We start from the raw sequence: 20,308 nt of genomic DNA on the forward strand, positions 1-20,308 counted from the left end.
CAGTCACTCACACACTCACCCAGTCACTCACACACTCACACCTGTGGACACTTTCACACACTCACCCAGTCACTCACACACTCACCCAGTCACTCACAAACTCACTCAGTCACTCACATACTCACCCAGTCACTAACACACTCACACCTGTGGACACTTTCACACACTCACCCAGTCACTCACACACTCACTCAGTCACTCACACACTCACTCAGTCACTCACACACACACCCAGTCACTAACACACTCACACCTGTGGACACTTTCACACACTCACCCAGTCACTCACACACTCACTCAGTCACTCACACACTAATTCAGTCACTCACACACTCACCCAGTCACTCACACACTCACTCAGTCACTCACACACTAATTCAGTCACTCACACACTCACCCAGTCACTCTCACACACACCCAGTCACTCTCACACTCACACCAGTCACTAACACACTCACACCAGTCACTAACACACTCACACCAGTCACTAACACACTCACACCAGTCACTCACACACACACCCAGTCAATCACACACTCACCCAGTCACTCACACACTCACCCAGTCACTCACACTCACTCAGTCACTCACACACTCACCCAGTCACTCACACACTCACATCTGTGGACACTTTCACACACTCACCCAGTCACTCTCATACACACCCAGTCACTCTCACACACACTCAGTCACTCTCACACTCACACCAGTCACTAACACACTCACACCAGTCACTCACACACTCACTCAGTCACTCACACACTCACTCAGTCACTCAGACACACACCCAGTCACTCACACACACACCCAGTCACTCACACACACACCCAGTCACTCACACACACACCCAGTCACTCACACCAGTCACTAACACACACTCACACCAGTCACTCACACACTCACTCAGTCACTCACACACACACCCAGTCACTCTCACACACACCCAGTCACTCTCACACACACCCAGTCACTCTCACACAATCACCCAGTCACTAACACACACTCACCCAGTCACTAACACACACTCACCCAGTCACTAACACACTCTCGCACAGACACCCAGTCACTCACACACTCACCCAGTCACTCAAACACTCTCTCACACACTCACCCAGTCACTCACACACTCACCCAGTCACTCACACACTCACCCAGTCACTCACACACTCACTCAGTCACTCACACACTCACCCAGTCACTCAAACACTCTCACACACACTCACCCAGTCACTCACACACTCACTCAGTCACTCAAACACTCTCACACACACTCACCCAGTCACTCACACACTCACTCAGTCACTCACACACTCACTCAGTCACACACTCACTCACACCCAGTCACTAACACACTCACACCTGTGGACACTTTCACAAACTCACTCAGTCACTCACACACTCACTCAGTCACTCACACACTCACCCAGTCAATTACACACTCACCCAGTCACTCTCACACTCACCCAGTCACTCTCACACTCACCCAGTCACTCACACACTCACCCAGTCACTCTCACACTCACCCAGTCACTCTCACACTCACCCAGTCACTCTCACACTCACCCAGTCACTCTCACACTCACCCAGTCACTCTCACACACTCACCCAGTCACTCACACACTCACCCAGTCACTCACACACTCACCCAGTCACTCACACACTCACCCAGTCACTCACACACTCACCCAGTCACTCTCACACTCACCCAGTCACTCTCACACTCACCCAGTCACTCACACACTCACCCAGTCACTCACACACTCACCCAGTCACTCACACACTCACCCAGTCACTCTCACACTCACCCAGTCACTCTCACACTCACCCAGTCACTCTCACACACACCCAGTCACTCTCACACACACACACACCAGTCACTAACACACTCACACCTGTAGACACTTTCACAAAGCCACTGCATGTGTTTGGACTGTGAGAGGAAACTAAAGCACTCTGAAGAAACCCACACAGACACAGAGAGAACACAATGTATTCCTCACAGACAGTGACATGAGGAGAGGATCCCACCCAGGACCCGAGCCCCTGCAGCTGTGTGTCAGCAAACATCCCCTGGAGGACCACCACGCCACACAAGCTTCTGTCATTTTCAGGGAAATCATGGACTATTTTTAATTTTTAATGTTTCTTTTTTTATGACAATCATACACAAGATTCCTACCTGCAGCCACAAAGTTCCTGCTGAATCCTACACCTCGACACCACGGTCCCTGTGGCCGTTTCTGATCCGATCAGCGGAACTCTCTCCCACACCAAGCCATGCTATTAACCACCGCGGCACCCCCTAGCCACTACCTCATGGCCTTGTTCATAACCCGTTCCATCCTCTCTACTTCTGCGATTGAAACGTCATAAACGGTCAATGTCCACCTAATACAAGGCACTAAGGCAAACACGATCTATCACAGCTACTAACAGCCTTCACCGGTTCAGCGTTCTGTCCCACAGCGTGTACAGTATCTGCACTAAAGCTTTAAATTATGGTAAAAAACAGAGCTATTATTCTCAAATGATGTCAGAGAATGATAAACAGACCGAGAGGAGAGTGACGCTATGTAGAGTTGCGTCAGAGGCAGACTTCAGAAGCAGAAAAAACAGGAAAGACCATGTGCATTAAAGTGTGTGTGGGGTGTGTGTGTGGGGGTTGGAGAGAGAGAGAGAGAGAGAGAGAGGGAGATTCTCAATGACTTAACACTGCCATTACTGCAGCAGAGAAATGATGCATGCCCAAAAATCTCAGGCAAACCTTATAATAACTGCACATTAACATCGTGCACGGCAAATCAGACTTAAATATTTATACCTTTTAATGTCACGGCACAGCTCCATTAGCGGAGGGGAGGAAATCAGGGCAGCGTAATTGCCCTTCAGTAGAAATGGAGAAAGAGAGAGAGAGAGAGAGAGAGAGAGAGAGAGAGAGAGAGAGAGGGGGAGAGAGAGGGAGAGAGGAAGAGAGAGAGAGAGAGAGGAAGAGAGAGAGAGGAAGAGAGGGCGAGAGAGAGAGAGGAAGAGAGACAGAGAGGAAGATATATATATATATATATATAGAGAGAGAGAGAGAGAGAGAGAATGAGAGAGAGAGAGAGAGAGAGAGAGGGAGGAAGAGAGAGAGAGAGAGAGAGAGAGAGGGAGGGAGGGAGGAAGAGAGAGAGAGAGAGAGAGAGAGAGAGAGAGAGAGAGAGAGAGAGAGAGAGAGAGAGAGAGGAAGAGAGAGAGGAGCAGGGACAGCTTGAAAAGGAACACGACGCAGAGGACAGACTGGAGAATAAGAAAGAGACACAAGACAGAAGGGAGATGAGAATAAAGAGGCACGTGAGCCGCTTGTTTATTATTTATGACTGTTTTTATGCCGTGAATTGCCCTCTCTATGTTACAAAATACTCCATTCCACAGCTTTGCTCTCAGTAATGATCCCAGAGAGTCACGAAGGTAGATTTAGCTCCTTATCCCCTGTCCACAAGTGTCCACACAAAGCTGTGGTCAGTTCGGCTTCTTTAAGGTGTTTCACTGCACAGCCACAGTATAATCTCCTTATCCAAGCTCTGACAACAGAGAGGGACACTTTCTGGGACAGTGGAGTAGCTAGACATGAGTCTGTGGTCACCACAGAACAGAGAAAGGTGACGGGACAGTGACTGGACCAATTGTGACCACAGAAAATGAATGAATGAATGAACAAATGAATGAATGAAGTTAGCTCAGAAGAATCATGTTTCTTTAAGGCATTTTTTATTCAATTACTAAAAAATAATCAGTACTCAATCATGGTCTGAGTATTTTTACAAAGTCACAGTGGATTAAGTCCCAGCGGGTGACGAAGGGGCACAGCTTGCTGTATCTATCCAGGCTCAGCAGGTACATGTGTGGGCCTTTTAAGAGACTTTAGAGCCACATTGTGAGTAAAAACTATAATTAGCTTTTGTTCCAGTTCCAAACCTGAAGTGCAGCTTGACAATGGAACACCGCCGACCAGCTTCACGCTCCCGGAGAACTGCACCGAGCTCCAATCAAGGAAAATATGACCTTATTAAGACCCAAAACCAAGCGCAGAGATCAATGGAAAAGGCCAGAGCACATAGATCCACCTTTACGTTCTAACAGGGGACTTTTAGAGGGAGGGGAGACACTAATCGTCTCCTTAAAAGTCATCCCTTTGATTACAGTGGTGTGTGCTCATTGTTTCTCTCAGAGGCGAGGCCTGCAAGACTCTTCATAAAACACCAGCGCCAGTTTCTGTGGTATTTGTGGGTAATAATCCCCTATAAATCAATAAGTCATACCTGTACCTCACCAGTGAATATCCTGTGAAGTTACGTCACCAGTTTCATGGCTTGTTGGTCTGATTAACCAGTGCTCCTACATTTTACATAAGGACTACACATTACAATGAACCCACGATTACAGAGCTATTCCTTTGTTTATTTCTGACATACACTGTAAAAAACTGCTGTAAATTTACAGCGAGTCTGCTGCCAGTATTTTACTGTAAATCACCGTATTTACAGTAAATTATTGTATTATTCAATTACAGTAATATGCTGTAAATTTGAAATAAATAGTGTTCCTGTAAAAATACAGTAAATGGTTGGGAAATTTGCTGCCAGTATTTTACTGTAAAATGTACAATAATTTTTTACAGTGTATATTATCACTTTCCGAGGAAACAAAAGTATCTCCATTTTTAGTGTAACCCTCCGGGGGCGAAGAACGGCGCATCAACGACCATTCACGATGTTTCTATTAATACTTTAGCGATAGCACAGCGCAGAAATACAGTTCAAACACTCTGTTAATGTGCAGAATCTGCTCTATCGATCACATGTTTTCATGACTGTACGCGATACTGTAGACACACCTTAGACACGCCTTAGACACGCCTCCTCTCCCTCTCGCCGTCTCTAACTGGTGGATTCACTTGTTTTTAAGACTCTGATAAAACTATTTCAATCACAAAAACAATTCATCCACATGAGGAAAGGGATGTTTTCACAAGAAATATAAAGATTTTCTAAAATCGGATTCAGGGTTTTTCAGGGTTAGAGACAGATTATCTCGTCATAAAATGCTGTAGGTCACATGGGCCTCTCTTAATGAGAGCGCTGAGATTGTTCTGAATGTTTTGATATAAAACATGTGGGTAATGTGTTATAATAGAAGTGCTTTAAAGACGAATTTCAGATCATTGAGAACATGTCCTTAGACCATCATTTAAACACAGCAGCTGTGTGAGAAATTCAGGAAAACGGACCAATAGAAACGCTCCAAAATGACTTTTACTTTGGAATTAAATCTTATCACATTGCATTCCATTGAAAGTCAAGGTTTGTTCCTTCTCCTGTAAAAGTGCTATTTTGGAGATACATGTTTTTCTTTGGATAATGAAGATATTTAAACTCCACCACCATCTCAGCAGCTTTTATTAAAGTACAATCAGAGGACTGTACATTGTTAGTGGCGCCTGTAGGGACCCAAACTCGGCTCGCACCAACACACCAAACCCAGGCACAACTCTGCTTACACAGCCATTAACAAAGTAATTTGGGACCAATCAATAGGTAGAGGCCAGAGTCGCCTCTCCACAGACAAAAAGTGCCTTGTTTTAACAGCTGACTCCTGAGTTCTATTCTGGGTGCACAGTACAGGGCCCACTGGGGTTCATTTGGCCGTGTGGCAAACTAAAATACACCCTCGCCACCATTAGTTCAAGCAAAAACTTTTGGGTCAAAAAAAACAATTAACTCTTCGCACAGAGGTCAGTGCATTGTGTGCATTAGTTGTTTTCAAATTGTTATGTTCATTTAAAGAAAATGTCTAGGACTGTGGGCACTCACAGAAGTGTCATTTAAGGTGGAATGTTGTGTTTGAGGGGAAAAAAAGAAACGAATCAGTAATTTGAGTTTAGTTTTGTAGCACTGTCGTTAATGCAGTTAGCCGTCTCCCACCTTAAGTGTTTCTAAACAGCAAAAATAAGTAAATATCACCCACCTATGCGTCAGGAATAGAGCAATATCCTCATTTCAGTTCATGCTTCTCAACATTTGAAGTTCTCTCCGTTGTCTAAAAAACTCCACATGCCTCTGCTGTGAACAGAGAGAGGAAGCCTAGCGTAGAGGACCAAGACAGTTTTTTTTTCACTTATTTATTAGGGCTTCGTAAACACATCAGACTAGAGCAGAAAAGAGTGAGGAGACATCTTCTCATTCATTCATTATCTGTAACCCTTAATCCACCTACCAATGTGTGTTTTTGGACTGTGGGAGGAAACCGGAGCACCCGGAGGAAACCCACGCGGACACAGGGAGAACACACCACACTCCTCACAGACAGTCACCCGGAGGAAACCCACGCAGACACAGGGAGAACACACCACACTCCTCACAGACAGTCACCCAGAGGAAACCCACGCAGACACAGGGAGAACACACCACACTCCTCACAGACAGTCACCTGGAGGAAACCCACGCAGACACAGGGAGAACACACCAACTCCTCACAGACAGTCACCCGGAGGAAACCCACACAGACACAGGGAGAACACACCACACTCCTCACAGACAGTCACCCGGAGGAAACCCACACAGACACAGGGAGAACACACCACACTCCTCACAGACAGTCACCCGGAGGAAACCCACACAGATACAGGGAGAACACACCACACTCCTCACAGACAGTCACCCGGAGGAAACCCACACAGACACAGGGAGAACACACCACACTCCTCACAGACAGTCACCCGGAGGAAACCCACACAGACACAGGGAGAACACACCACACTCCTCACAGACAGTCACCTGGAGGAAACCCACGCAGACACAGGGAGAACACACCAACTCCTCACAGACAGTCACCCGGAGGAAACCCACACAGACACAGGGAGAACACACCACACTCCTCACAGACAGTCACCCGGAGGAAACCCACACAGACACAGGGAGAACACACCACACTCCTCACAGACAGTCACCCGGAGGAAACCCACACAGACACAGGGAGAACACACCACACTCCTCACAGACAGTCACCCGGAGGAAACCCACACAGACACAGGGAGAACACACCACACTCCTCACAGACAGTCACCCGGAGGAAACCCACACAGACAGAGGGAGAACACACCACACTCCTCACAGACAGTCACCCGGAGGAAACCCACGCAGACACAGGGAGAACACACCAACTCCTCACAGACAGTCACCCGGAGCGGGAATTGAACCCACAACCTCCAGGCCCCTGGAGCTGTGTGACTGCGACACTAATCTGCTGGGCCACCGTGCCACCGCTAGGTAGTATTTATACCTTACTGCTTCACTGTGATGCTGTAATATGGAGAACAGAGCCTCTGTCATTGCTACTCCAGCCTCCAGAAACTGCACTATGTAAATTACGGAGAAGGGTAGGAAAACTGCTGTGATGTCAATGGAGCGTCACAATTATGGAACCAATCAGCGAAACCCTACACCATTAAGCTGACCCAGAGTTTGTCAGCATTCACGTCGATGCTGTGTCCATGTGGAAAGGTGGAAACGCTACTAGAACTGTTCTGCCCTGCAGTGGACCAGAGGCTAATTAGGTGCCACAGTAGCCTCTACTCGGCTCGGTGAGTCAATGCTTTCTGTTACGCCTGTGAAGACAAACAGACTCTCAGAGGCTCTACTGTACACTGTAATTTACTGGTACAGATCTGGCCACACTCCCAAATTAAGCTCCACATTATGCATTATGCTTGTGTCTGGTATTTATTCGAGAGTCCCTGATCTCAACGTGTCTGTAAACACATCAGAATCTGCACAGAAAGCTTCATGGGGTGGGATGCTCAGGAGCAGCTGCACATGAGCTTAAGGTCACCGTGCTCAGTGCATGCAAACACATAATGTAGCACAAACACAAACAAACACATAATGTAGCAAGGAATCTGTAGCAGACTGCAGAATCAAATGAGATCCTTGCCAGTCCTTTGTAGCATTCACTATTAGATCACACTTCATATCTCTAGGTTAAATCACCAACTGCTATTCTGTGCTAACAACTATATCACAGCGATTAAGTCTCAGTTTCCAAAGACCCGAGTCCTGGCTTTAAAACTGAAACAGCACTGCTCTAAAATAGCTTTCACAGGGAGAAATAAATCCGGCTGCTGAGGTAAAACGCGGTCAGTGATGGGAACTCGATGCAGTCTGAAGGCTGGAGCCCTGCGCTGTATTCTCAGAGCCCCATTCCATCACAAAGCACCATTCACTAAGGGGGCAGGGAGAATGGCTGTTTTTCAGTGCTGCGCCAGGAACTTGGGAGCGCTTTTGGAGAGCATCCATGAGTTACCTCCTCCTGCTGCCTTGGAATGCAAACCCTCCGCTCTTATGAAAGATTGACTTGCTGGGAGCAAAGCATTGCCTCGTCGTTGTTTTCTTGCGTACAATGGCAGCTCTAGCCCCGCCACTTTAGAGGAGCTCTTTTCACAAACGTCAAAGTGGTCTGAGCTCAGACGGCCGGGAAATGATGCTAAGTGACAGCGCCGTAAGACGATGTGCTGTGGCTGTGTCTCGGCAGAATACCTCGGGTCTAATTTGACCAGGGGTGCTTGCTCATCTGTGCTGCCAAGGATAAGACTTCTGCAGTTTGTGGATGGCAAGCTGGTCAAGGACAGAAGAGGGCATGCCTTTTCTGGCCTAATATAGAGTTGCTCATCCCTTATTACCTCTCGAGGCAAGCGGATATGCCCTGATTTGGGTCAGTTGGATGTTCATCAGCGCCACTAAAGCTCAGGAATACGACCTGCCAGATGTGTTGATTCCTCTGCGAATGAGCAATTGTTTCGCCACATATTTACAAAATCATGCTAATGCTAGGCACTGAAAATGTAAGTTTAACGCTATTGCTTCCTTTGTATATGAGTTTTTGAGTCTTTATCCCACTCTACGGAGGAGGAGCTGTTGCTAATTACACTTGATTAATGAGATAATCGAGCAGAGGTGAGAGATCGGAAGCAAGCTGGCCTTTGGAGGACAGAAAGTCCCCACGGTACTGTCCAAGGTCCTGACTGTGTCTCAAATGTGGCATCAATTGCTTTCACTGCTTCCTGAAATTACCGGAATATAGACGGATGCTGCTGTGAAGACTCTGCATGAGAAATCCCAGACCTGAACCGTTTATCGGCAAGACTGCATCTCAGCAGACCCCTGTGATCCCTAGCACCAACCACGTGCCACATCTCAGTTCTGATCCTTCCTTCCTCAGCTGGGAAGGTTAATTTACACTCTAGCTGAAGGTAATTACAGCAGGCCTCCCTTCAAAGCCCTCCTGATCTGTCTGATAAGATGCTTCATGCTTTGTTGTTCGGTGCACGTGCATTTTAATTTGGAGATCCGAAGCCCACCAACTCCCACATGGTGAAACAAGACAAAATCTTTTCTCACTTTACTTAGCTCCTGATGTCAAGTGCAGGCTTTAGTATTGCCCCGCCCCTTCATCTGAGTCTGTCCAATCACAGCGCTGGGCCTGTGTTTACATGAGTGCAGACAGACAAAGTTAAGAGTGGACACCAGTAGAGAATAATAGAGACCAATAGAGACCATAAGAGACCAGTAGAGACCAATAGAGAACAGTAGAGACCATTAGAGACCAGTAGAGACCAGTAGAGACCAGTAGAGATGGGTAGAGACCATTAGAGACCATTAGAGACCAATAGAGACCATTAGAGACCAGTAGAGACCAATATAGACCATTAGAGAACAGTAGAGACGGGTAGAGACCAGTAGAACAGCAAAGCAGACTCAGAAAGAGTCTTAATAAAAGAATAGGAGAAATAAAAGAATTGGGTAAAAACAGAGAACACGAAAACCGAGAAGAAAGAGAACTGAGCAAAAACGGTTAAAAACCAGAGCTTCTGCTCCTCGCTCCTCACTGCTGTACACTCGGGGTCGGGGTGAACAGCGAGCGGCTCATTATCATTTAAAGGAACAGGGCATTCTGAACAGGGCTGTTTACACAAGGGGAGAACACTGCTGTGGGGTTTGGACCAAAGCAGGTCACAGAACTTTTATCCACTTTCACTTTTCCTTGTCAGATGTTTTTGGATGTGACTGTCTGAAGCTTCACGTCCAGTGAAGGATGGTGGGGTTGTCCAGCCAAGGTCACTGTACCCCAGGTTGTTCCGACGTTGCAATGTGATGAAATGTGAGCATCTCCTGAGAACTGATGAATTTTTAAGCATGGCTCTGGAGCTAGTACTACCCCCTGTGTAAATGACCATGAATTGGCAAACAGATGTTTACTAAGTCCATAAATCACAGAGGACCATCACTGCGTCATAATGTGCATGCAACCTGAGTGAGCATCACTGTGAAAAGCAGGATGCTCTCGTTATAATCAATAGAAGTGTGCACTCTGGCCCTCAGCGGCAGCGCTTAGTCATTAAAAAAATGGATGAAGAGAGACTCATCCATGAATGCTATTAAAACATATTGCCAACCCATCCATGGCAGTGAAAACACACACACACACTCACTAGTGCACTATTAGTGAACATATGCACACCGAGAGCAGTTGGGGGTAGAAGCCTTGCCCAGGGGCACCTCATCCATGGATGTTGAGGGAGGAGACAGTGCTGTTCCCTGCTGATGGAGGGGACTGAACCAGTGACCTTCCCGTCCCAAACCCACTTCCCTTAAGGGCACAGCAGCTCCTCATTTCTGATTGGTCAGGAGATTTAGGTTCTGACTTATGCACACATCTGTGTACGTTTACATCGTCATCCACAGCTCTAATGATTACAAATACACCTTGCTTATGAGCCGCACGCTCTTTTTACAGTTCTTTTCTGTGAAACTTACTGCCTTTTTAAACCTGATTCACAAAGTGTGTAAGGAAAGGAATTCTTTTAGAATGAGATTTGTTTCTTAACTTCATACTTAACGCAAAAATTAAGATAAAAAGTTATTCTTCAAATATCTTCTTAAAAATAGTGTCTAATTTAACAAGATTAAAATTGGGGGTTGTTTTTTTTTTGTAATGCATCCAGTGGCATTCATAAACTTCCTCAGACTTTGCAGAATTAGCTTTAAGAACGTTCTTATGAATTGTATATTGTTTATCTAAGGATCCTTCGTAGGCTTTTTCTTAGTAAGGCTTTTGTGAATTCGGGTCCTTGTCGTAAGAAAGGATACTGGGATTTTTTCGAGGTCTAAAGTTTCAGGGGGTTAGTGTTGACTGGTTTCAGTGAGAAGGGAGACACAGCCTTGTCCCAGATGAAGGGTCCGGAGCACTGAGGGATTCTGATGGAGAGTTCCGCTGTTGTTATGGCAACCGCTGTGAGGCAGAGGCCAGGCCTGCGGAGGATTCCAGCATCGCCATAACAACCGCTGCTGATGGAGCCGGACATGTTGCCAGATTGGCGTTGTTCACTTCAGCAAGTTGTTGCAGAGATGCAAAGCACGGCGTGCCACCCTCCTGAATAACAACTACGTCCACTTTACGCTGGAGGGCTCTGGTGGAAACTCTTGTTCTGACGCACTGGAAAACTTCAATAAAGAAAAACTCTAAAGTTGTTCAAAAGACTAAAGTCTAACCCTCTCTCAAAGACAAAGAATGTGTTTTAGTCAAATAATGGATGTCTTACAGGGCCCTTATCTGCAGCTGAGACCAAACAGATCTGATATAATTATTACCGAACATGGCTGATTTAACTGGACCCTAAATGAGGACATGTTCACCCTCGTCTCCACAGTGGAACACATTTCTGGTTCTTAATGAAGCGTCTGTGACCTGCTTTGGTCCAAACCCCACAGCAGTGTTCTCCCCCTGTGTAAACAGCCCTGTTCAGAACGCCCGCTTTCAGCACCTGTTCCTTTAAATGATAATGAGCCGCTCGCTGTTCACCCCGACCCCGAGCGCACAGCAGTGAGGAGCGAGGAGCAGAAGCTCTGGTTTTTAGCTGTTTTCGCTCAGTTCTCTTTCTTCTCCGTTCTCGTTTTCTCTGTTTTTACCCAGTGCTTTCACTTCTCAGCGCTCGTTGTGTCTGTTTTGTTGAGCTTAACCTTGTCTTTGAACCCTCACTCTCAACTGTGACTGGACAGACTCAGAGGAAGGAGTGGGAAATACTGAAATAACTGCTATCAATGTAAGATGCAGCACAAATTCAAAACGACTGGTTTCATCCCATGTTTTCAGACGGAGGCAGATCACAAACTCAGCGGGTGGTCTTGTTTCACAGTGTGCGTGTTGGTAGGCTGTATACAAGGTCTTGCTTTTGCTGAATCCAGCGCGTCAGTCCAGCGTCATCAGGTTTTTTGAGTGGCTTTGCTCGTGTGTGTCAGCACCTGTGACTCCAACTGCGCATCACATTTGGACTTTTGCTCAAAATACACACTCTAATTGTGCCAAGTACAGATGTGATGACTGCCATCTTGTCTCATGACTCAGCAGAAGACGACGCCGAGCCGTGCTCCGCTGGAACTTGAAAGAGCGTGATGTAACCCAGCTATTTGTTTCCTCTGTGATGATGTAACCACAGGTTCTCAGGGGGCGCTTAGTTGTATAATTAGGTTATTGTGCCAGTGCTGACAATGATGACTGAAATAATTCGGTCTGAACAGTGAACGCTGGCTCCTGACTCCTGTGGACACCTGCCTCTGACTCACAAAAGCTCTCATTATTCTAAAAAACTCCTCATACTTTGTTTCAAATATTTTGTAACGTCTTTATCCCATTTTCAATTAAATACAGGGTTTGATCTGTTTACACATCCTTGCATTGTGTGTTTATTTACATTTTACACAGTGTGCTAACTTTTCTGGAAATGGGGATTGTAAATACAGAGCACCTACAAGTACAACAGTATGTTTATTTAATATTTAATGGCTGCAATAAGTGTTCAGCACCTCCAGCATGTCATATATTAGAAATCTGTATACTGCTGTGTATCAGATATGCGCATGGGCCCCCACAACTAGCTGTGTGTTATATGTACTGTATTACCTTCTGCTCGGCTGAGCATTTGCTGTTGTTTAATGTACAAGTATTGCCTTGTTTACGTTCAATATGTAGAGCCTGTGAGTGTCTGCTCCTGTGACACAGAGATGTATACACATGCAAAGCCAACACAATTCTAACAAGCATCCAACAAACCCAGAAAACATTTCCAAAAGCCTCCACATTAACATCTTCTCCCCGAGCAGTGGGGGGGATGCTGATGCTGCTGTTTAACATGCCCTGCGTCATGATGTGGTAAATGCATGCCGTCTTTAAAATTCAGCTCAGGGCTGCTGGGAAATGCTCAATGCTATAGACTGTGTGGGTCACACTGCCTCTACTGCGAATGTCTCCTGCAATGAAGTGACCAAAACAATGGTCCTCTCTTCAGTTTCTGCTGCATTTCTGTCTTATATGCACCTGTTGGAAAGCTGGCTCATTATATTAGACGCCCCCTGGCGGTCAAAAGCACTACTTAAAATCATGACAACATCACACAGACCACACTAACGTCACATTAGGATTCAGTGGTCAGCACACTTTTCTCAGACCTTCTTCATCTCATGACAGCAGTGTTAAAAACACGACAGCCATCTTAATCCTTACCCTGCGTTCACAAGTAGCCCCTTATTATTGATATCACTATGTTTGTCACAATTACATATACTTGTGCACTCACTGCAACAACACTGTTGGTGCTCACATATTCTAATGCCCTTTATTTACCAACCTACCAATTTTGAGCTCTCAACGTAGTCTCTACGCTGCCCCACGCCTCTGTTTTTATTAGATAACGCCATAAAACGCAACCCAGATACCGCTAATAGGATTCAAGCGCAAAAACGTGCAAAAATAAAAACTCCCTCACCGACTCCGAGCTTCTCGTCCTCCGTCGGTGTCCACATGATCCCGGCTTAAATTCCCAAGACCCCAGACGCGTTTCTGTTGTGCTCATGTACAGTTTTAATCTACGTGAAAGTTGTCATTTGTTAAATTATAAGCCTACGTTGGTTAAAAAGCTCAAACAACAAATCAAAACAGCGTCCAGCTGAGTGACTAGAAGAGCTTTGGCGACCATAACGTTAACGTTACTTCGTCCTCTGACTGACACATCTCAGCTGGACTGGTGTTTCTCTCTCTATCTCTCTCTCTCTCTGTTTCTCTCCTCGTCTTCTTCAGTAGAAAAGCGGAGTTGTCCAGAAACGACAAGGGGATGTCTTCTCTCTCTCGCGACAGCCTCACAGGAGAGCCGGTGTTTCTGTGTCTCTAAACTGGGTCGTGGCACATCAGCGTCTCTCTCACTCACTCTCCTCTAGTGAACGTGTCGTTCGCAAAAGAGTCGACTCAATTGACTCGACTCTTTAGATTCGGTTCTTCCTGATCCGATTCATGACAAAAGCCTTTTTCAGAAGGCGGCAAGATGACTGTGCTCGTGTTTAGAAAAGGCAAGTTTATTTGTACAACGCCTTTCCAACACAATCGCAATTCAAAGTGCTTTACAGAATCAAAATGAACAATAAAACAAGTAAAACACAAGAAATAAAAACAATAAAAGAAAAGACATGATTAAAATGATTCAAACAATGTCTAACAATTACGCAAGCACCTCAGAAAGGCCTTAGCAATGTGGGACCCAATACATTTAGGTCTAGACTGCCCACTGAGGGTCACTGGGGTAGTCACCCACCTACCACCCCACCCAAAACATCTCGAACCCAGATAACCCAGGTTTAACCCTTGTGAGCCTGTGTACTCGACAAAGACAATGAAAGCAGCCATTTGAGTGTGTCACCGGCAACACAATGACACAGTGTGATCGCAGCCTTTGTTCATCAGCTTTAATGTGGGTTAAGCAGCCATCTGTCAAAGCAGCTCTAATTTGTTATTCTCCCTTAGTGGCGATGTGTGATGTGGACGTAACTCTGATGACTGTGACTGATCTTCTGATCTATACAGACCCTCTACGGTCGGCATTAGCTCAGATTAAGATCTAAGTTGTTCCGTTTTTACGATGTCTCGGTTATCATGAGTTATCTCATAATCCGGTATGATCCCAGAAGATCTGACACACGAGGCATTTCCCAGAGTGCCCCTGGTGACTGTTTATACCACCATCAAAGCCCCCCGGCTCTGTTGCACGTGTTCATCTGAGGATAAGGGCAATTATACACCACCCTAACGGCTGCAGATAAAAATAAAGACTGGTAGGAGGACATTAGGATGGTCATGCGGTCTGTTATCTACAAGAGTGAATGACTTTCAGCCCAAAGCAGGAGAGAGAGAGAGAGAGGGGCAAGAGAGAGAGAGAGAGAGAGAGAGAGAGAGAGAGAGAGAGAGAGAGAGAGAGAGAGAGAGAGAGAGCACAGCATGGGTCCCATCTCATTTACCAAAGCATTTATTCGACTTGGTGTGTGTGTGTGTGTGTGTGTGTGTGCGTGCCTGAATGGGATAAAAGAGGCCACCATTATGGCCAGGATGAAGATGTAAAGGTGGGATTGAAAAATTAAGAGTAAATATGATGGTCTCCATGAACTAAGCAAAAATGAGTATTACCCCCTCCAGCCAATCAGCTGCCTTGAATCTAAGTGACACTTGGAGGGTAGGTCCAGTGCTGCACTCGAGAGGCAGAGCCATTCATCATCAGAGTCAATCTATAATTATGCAGCTGCTTACACACACACACACACACACAAAATCACCATGGGTGGGTGTATTTCTGTCTTTCTCTCTCACACTCTCTCTCTCTTTCTATCTCTCTCTCTCTCTCTGTGTGTGTGTGTGTGTGTGTGTGTGCTCAGCAGTGTTTAGACTGGTATGCAACATTACACACACTTGAACACACACACACACACACACACTGAACTGGGACTTTCTGAATTTATTGTTCTGAATCCTGTGCTACATCTCATTACAAAATCTATTCTTGCCAAAACCGAACCTTAATTTTATTTATTTAACTTTTATTTCACCAGGAAACTCATTAAGACCAGCTTCTCATTCACAGTGGCAGCCTGGAAAAAGGCAAAAAACCCACAAAAGCCAAACCACATCCTTCATGAGCCTCTATGACCCCTTCATTACCCTGTCATAAGTTGATACAACATTCATAAAGCACCATGAAGGCGTTTCCAACAAGCATCACTCGTCAGAACACCTGCTGCAGTTAATCTCACACTGGGAAGAGTAACTCAGCTGAGGCAGGTTGGAATAAGATTTTATAGATGCTTTATAAATGTTAATATTTATGTCATTTTACATCATGGCTGCATTTTGACTTTGGGTTCAAGTTACATCTGGGTGGAGTTTCCATGTTCTCTCTGTGTCTGCGTGGGTTTCCTCCGGGTGACTGTCTGTGAGGAGTGTGGTGTGTTCTCCCTGTGTCTGCGTGGGTTTCCTCCGGGTGACTGTCTGTGAGGAGTGTGGTGTGTTCTCTCTGTGTCTGCGTGGGTTTCCTCCGGGTGACTGTCTATGAGGAGTGTGGTGTGTTCTCCCTGTGTCTGCATGGGTTTCCTCCGGGTGACTGTCTATGAGGAGTGTGGTGTGTTCTCCCTGTGTCGGCGTGGGTTTCCTCCGGGTGCTCCGGTTTCCTCCCACAGTCCAAAAACACATGTTGGTAGGTGGATTGGCGACTCAAAAGTGTCCGTAGGTGTGAGTGTGTGAGTGAATGTGTGTGTGTCTGGTTGCCCTGTGAAGGACTGGCGCCCCCTCCAGAGTGTATCCCCGCCTTGCGCCCAATGATTCCAGGTAGGCTCTGGACCCACCGCGACCCTGAACTGGATAAGGGTTACAGATAATGAATGAATGAATGAATGAATGAATGAATGAAAACTGAATGTCCTGGTGTGAGTGAATGAGTGAGTGTGTGAATGAGTGTCTGTATGTTCCTCTGTCCTGGGTGAACCCCCTAGTGCGCCAGGTGAACGCTGTCTCCTGGTTGAGAGGGCGCTGTGAGTGTTTGGCTGCTGCTGCTTTCCAGTGTGTGTGTGTGTTGATCGAGTGTTGAATGGTGTCCTGTGCAGTGTTGGTTGTATAGCACCCTTTAACATCTAGAAACGTGCTCTGTTTCCTCACCATTTGCTGCTCTCCAGTCGGTTTGTTGTATTGTGTTTACATGGCCCCAGGTTCTTTTGGGTTCACACAGCTTCCTGTTCTGCAGGGATAAGTGTATATCTGATACAGTTTTATAAATTGTAGTGTTATATAAAGTCAAATATTTTGATGAGCATGTCTCAGTACAGAGTTCTGATTCTCAGTCGTTCTGTAGGTGTATGGTTTGAAATTCTCTTCAGCTGATAAACCTGCTGAAACCGCTGTCCTTGAGCTTCAAATTTCTAGTCACTTCACAGGATGTAGGCAGGCTTTAAGTGCTGTTCTGTTTTTGTGCTCTTCTCCACTGTATCCTGGCATCACCCCCGTAACAAAACACACCCTCAGACTGTGAGAAGAACACAATGTCACACACAGGTTCCCAAGGTTTTGGAGCTCAGTTTTTAGTGCTGAGAACTGTTGTGCCTCCTACATCCACTCTGATTTTACAGGCTCTGTCCGTCTCACACTAATTAAATCATGTAAATGGAAAGCAAATGAAGGGCATGTTCTAGATTAAAGTACACTGAGGGTGGGACCCCCAAATGGCAAAGATATATGATCTCAGATAGAGACGGGCAGTATCCACATTTTTCGTACTGATACACCATCTCAGAATATTATCACCGGAATATTGAGCCTTATATCTGTGAGCACAATGTTGAGTGAAGGGTTTTCAGCGCTGTGCAGTTCATCTAAGCACAGCCTCACAGTGAACACTGACAAAAGTTTAGACGATAAAAACACGTTTCTGATAGAAAATACAGCAACTGGTGCTGGAGGAACAAAAAATAAAAAATAAAAAAACCCACATACCCCAGCAGATAGTTTTCCACTGAACTGAGGCTCAAATCAAATACATTTCGAGATAAAGCCTCATAGCTGTGAACACAAAGTCGAGTGAAGGCTCTTTTGTTCATTCATTCATTCATTATCTGTAACCTTTATCCAGTTCAGGGTCGCGGTGGGTCCAGAACCTACCTGGAATCATTGGGTGCAAGGCAGGAATACACCCTGGAGGGGGCGCCAGTCCTTCACAGGGCAACACACACATTCACACACACACTCACAAACTCACAGCTACGGACACTTTTGAGTCGCCAATCCACCTACCAACGTGTGTTTTTGGACTGTGGGAGGAAACCGGAGCACCCAGAAGAAACCCACACAGACACAGGGAGAACACACCACACTCCTCACAGACAGTCACCCGGAGGAAACCCACACAGACACAGAGAGAACACACCACACTCTCATATATCTCCAGTCAGTGAGCTACCACAGCGCCCCCTTCCTGTGCCTCTCTTAGTGTGCTCTCTTGTGTTCTCAAAGACATAGAACAGTAATGTGACACACCGCACACACGTCGTAAATATACAGTGTACAGTGTTATTGTTATAACACACAAACCTAGCCTCAGATCTCAGTCTTGGAATTATCTACAAATATGGCTTGTTCTGATTGGAACAGCTCAGGCATCAGGCAGCATTTTGGGATTCACTCTCTGGAAAAACTGTGCCTCTACATTCGAAACATTGGATTCTATCTGCCAGAGATTTCTGATGAAGACCTTAGATACTAGAAGGTGCTTCAGTCCTAATAAACCGTGTTCTGAAGTCCTGCACGCTGACTGAATCCTCATGGTCTGTTGAACTGTTTGTTTACCCAGAGGTGGCTGCTGGGTAAACTCCACTCTGCTCTGTATTTTTAGAGCATGGAGGTGTTTTATCTGACAACACTCAGATCCTGAAAAATCTAATGAAGGTCCGGAGCGTGAGGTAACCATGGAGATGCGAATGGCAACCTTCGAGCAGGTCACTGTGCTCGTGACGGAGCGTCCTTAATGAAGCACTCGCACCTTTTAATAATCGCCTCTTTTCACCTCTATTCTCTTCAAACACTCCAGCCGGTCCTGACTAGAAAACAGGACCACAGCCCTTAGCAGGGTCTGTCAGGGCCTCTGGCTCTTTCTCCTCTTGTGAAGTGAAATTAGAGTCTATCGATGTCTGACTGGCAGTGAGATTTTCTTCTGAAAGTGACGGTGTTTGATATATTAATGGAATGAGGGTTCCTCCTAGCTATACATTTATCTGTGTCCTATCTGTAACCTGTGAAACTTGACGTTTTATCCTTTACAAGAGTGAACATTCATTCCAGTGTTGGGGAGGACAATAAACAGTAAAGTTTCTGAAGAGCAAACCCTGAGGGGGGCGCCAGAGCAGTGCCGTAATCTCATTGAACAGATTCTTAACGGAAAACGGTCAGGGCCTAGCTAACAAATACACCACTTTCACCTGGACAAACTGGCAGTTACTCTTTTACTAAACAGGTTACTGGGGAGAGACAGGATCAGTGAACAGCTCAAATAACTTTAGAATCAAGCCCAAACAACTACCAACATTAGTGAGCAACTTCACAGAAAAAATACCGCTTTCTGTAGCAACTCTCGTGAAGGTAGAGGGGGCAGTGGAGCAAACCACGGTGATGGAGATGAGGGGGAGAATGCAATCCTTCGAAACATAAAAAACAAGTTTCTTGCATCTATAATTAGCACAGGTCTCTCAATACATTCATTCATTATCTGTAACCCTTATCCAGTTCAGATATGCGGTGGGTCCAGAGACTACCTGGAATCATTGGGCGCAAGGCGGGAATACACCCTGGAGGGGGCGCCAGTCCTTTATAGGGCAACACACACACACTCACACCTACGGACACTTTTGAGTCGCCAATCCACCTACTAATGTGTTTTTTTTTGACTGTGGGAGGAAACCGGAGCACCGGGAGGAAACTGACGCAGACACAGAGAGAACACACCACACTCCTCACAGACAGTCACCCGGAGGAAACCAACGCAGACACAGGCAGAACACACCACACTCCTCACAGACAGTCACCCGGAGGAAACCAACGCAGACACAGGGAGAACACACCACACTCCTCACAGACAGTCACCCGGAGGAAACCCACGCAGGCACAGAGAGAACACACCACACTCCTCACAGACAGTCACCCGGAGGAAACTGACGCAGACACAGGGAAAACACACCACACTCCTCACAGACAGTCACCCGGAGGAAACCCACGCAGACACAGGGAGAACACACCACACTCCTCACAGACAGTCACCCAGAGCGGGAATCGAACCCACAACCTCTCAATACATATCATTATTTATTATTATTTTAAGTAATATAGTTATGTTTACATGATCATTGAGGGGTGCAAGTATTGTTTT

At 46.1% G+C, this 20,308-nt stretch overlaps 1 protein-coding gene across 5 annotated transcripts in view; it reads right to left on the reverse strand.

Annotated features, from left to right (window-relative positions):
• Window positions 1–14,256, reverse strand: part of dock3 (dedicator of cytokinesis 3) — a 196,010-nt gene extending 181,754 nt beyond the window's left edge. For all 5 annotated transcript variants that reach the window (XM_066670399.1, XM_066670400.1, XM_066670397.1 and 2 more), the window contains exon 1: window positions 13,853–14,256. In XM_066670399.1, the coding sequence (XP_066526496.1) occupies window positions 13,853–13,889 (37 nt within the window). In that variant the 5' untranslated portion in view covers window positions 13,890–14,256. The remainder of the gene's footprint in view (window positions 1–13,852) is intronic.
• Between the last annotated feature and the right edge of the window lie 6,052 nt (window positions 14,257–20,308).

The sequence above is a fragment of the Hoplias malabaricus genome, chromosome 5 (assembly GCF_029633855.1).
Source record: "Hoplias malabaricus isolate fHopMal1 chromosome 5, fHopMal1.hap1, whole genome shotgun sequence".
Classification (NCBI taxonomy): domain Eukaryota; kingdom Metazoa; phylum Chordata; class Actinopteri; order Characiformes; family Erythrinidae; genus Hoplias; species Hoplias malabaricus.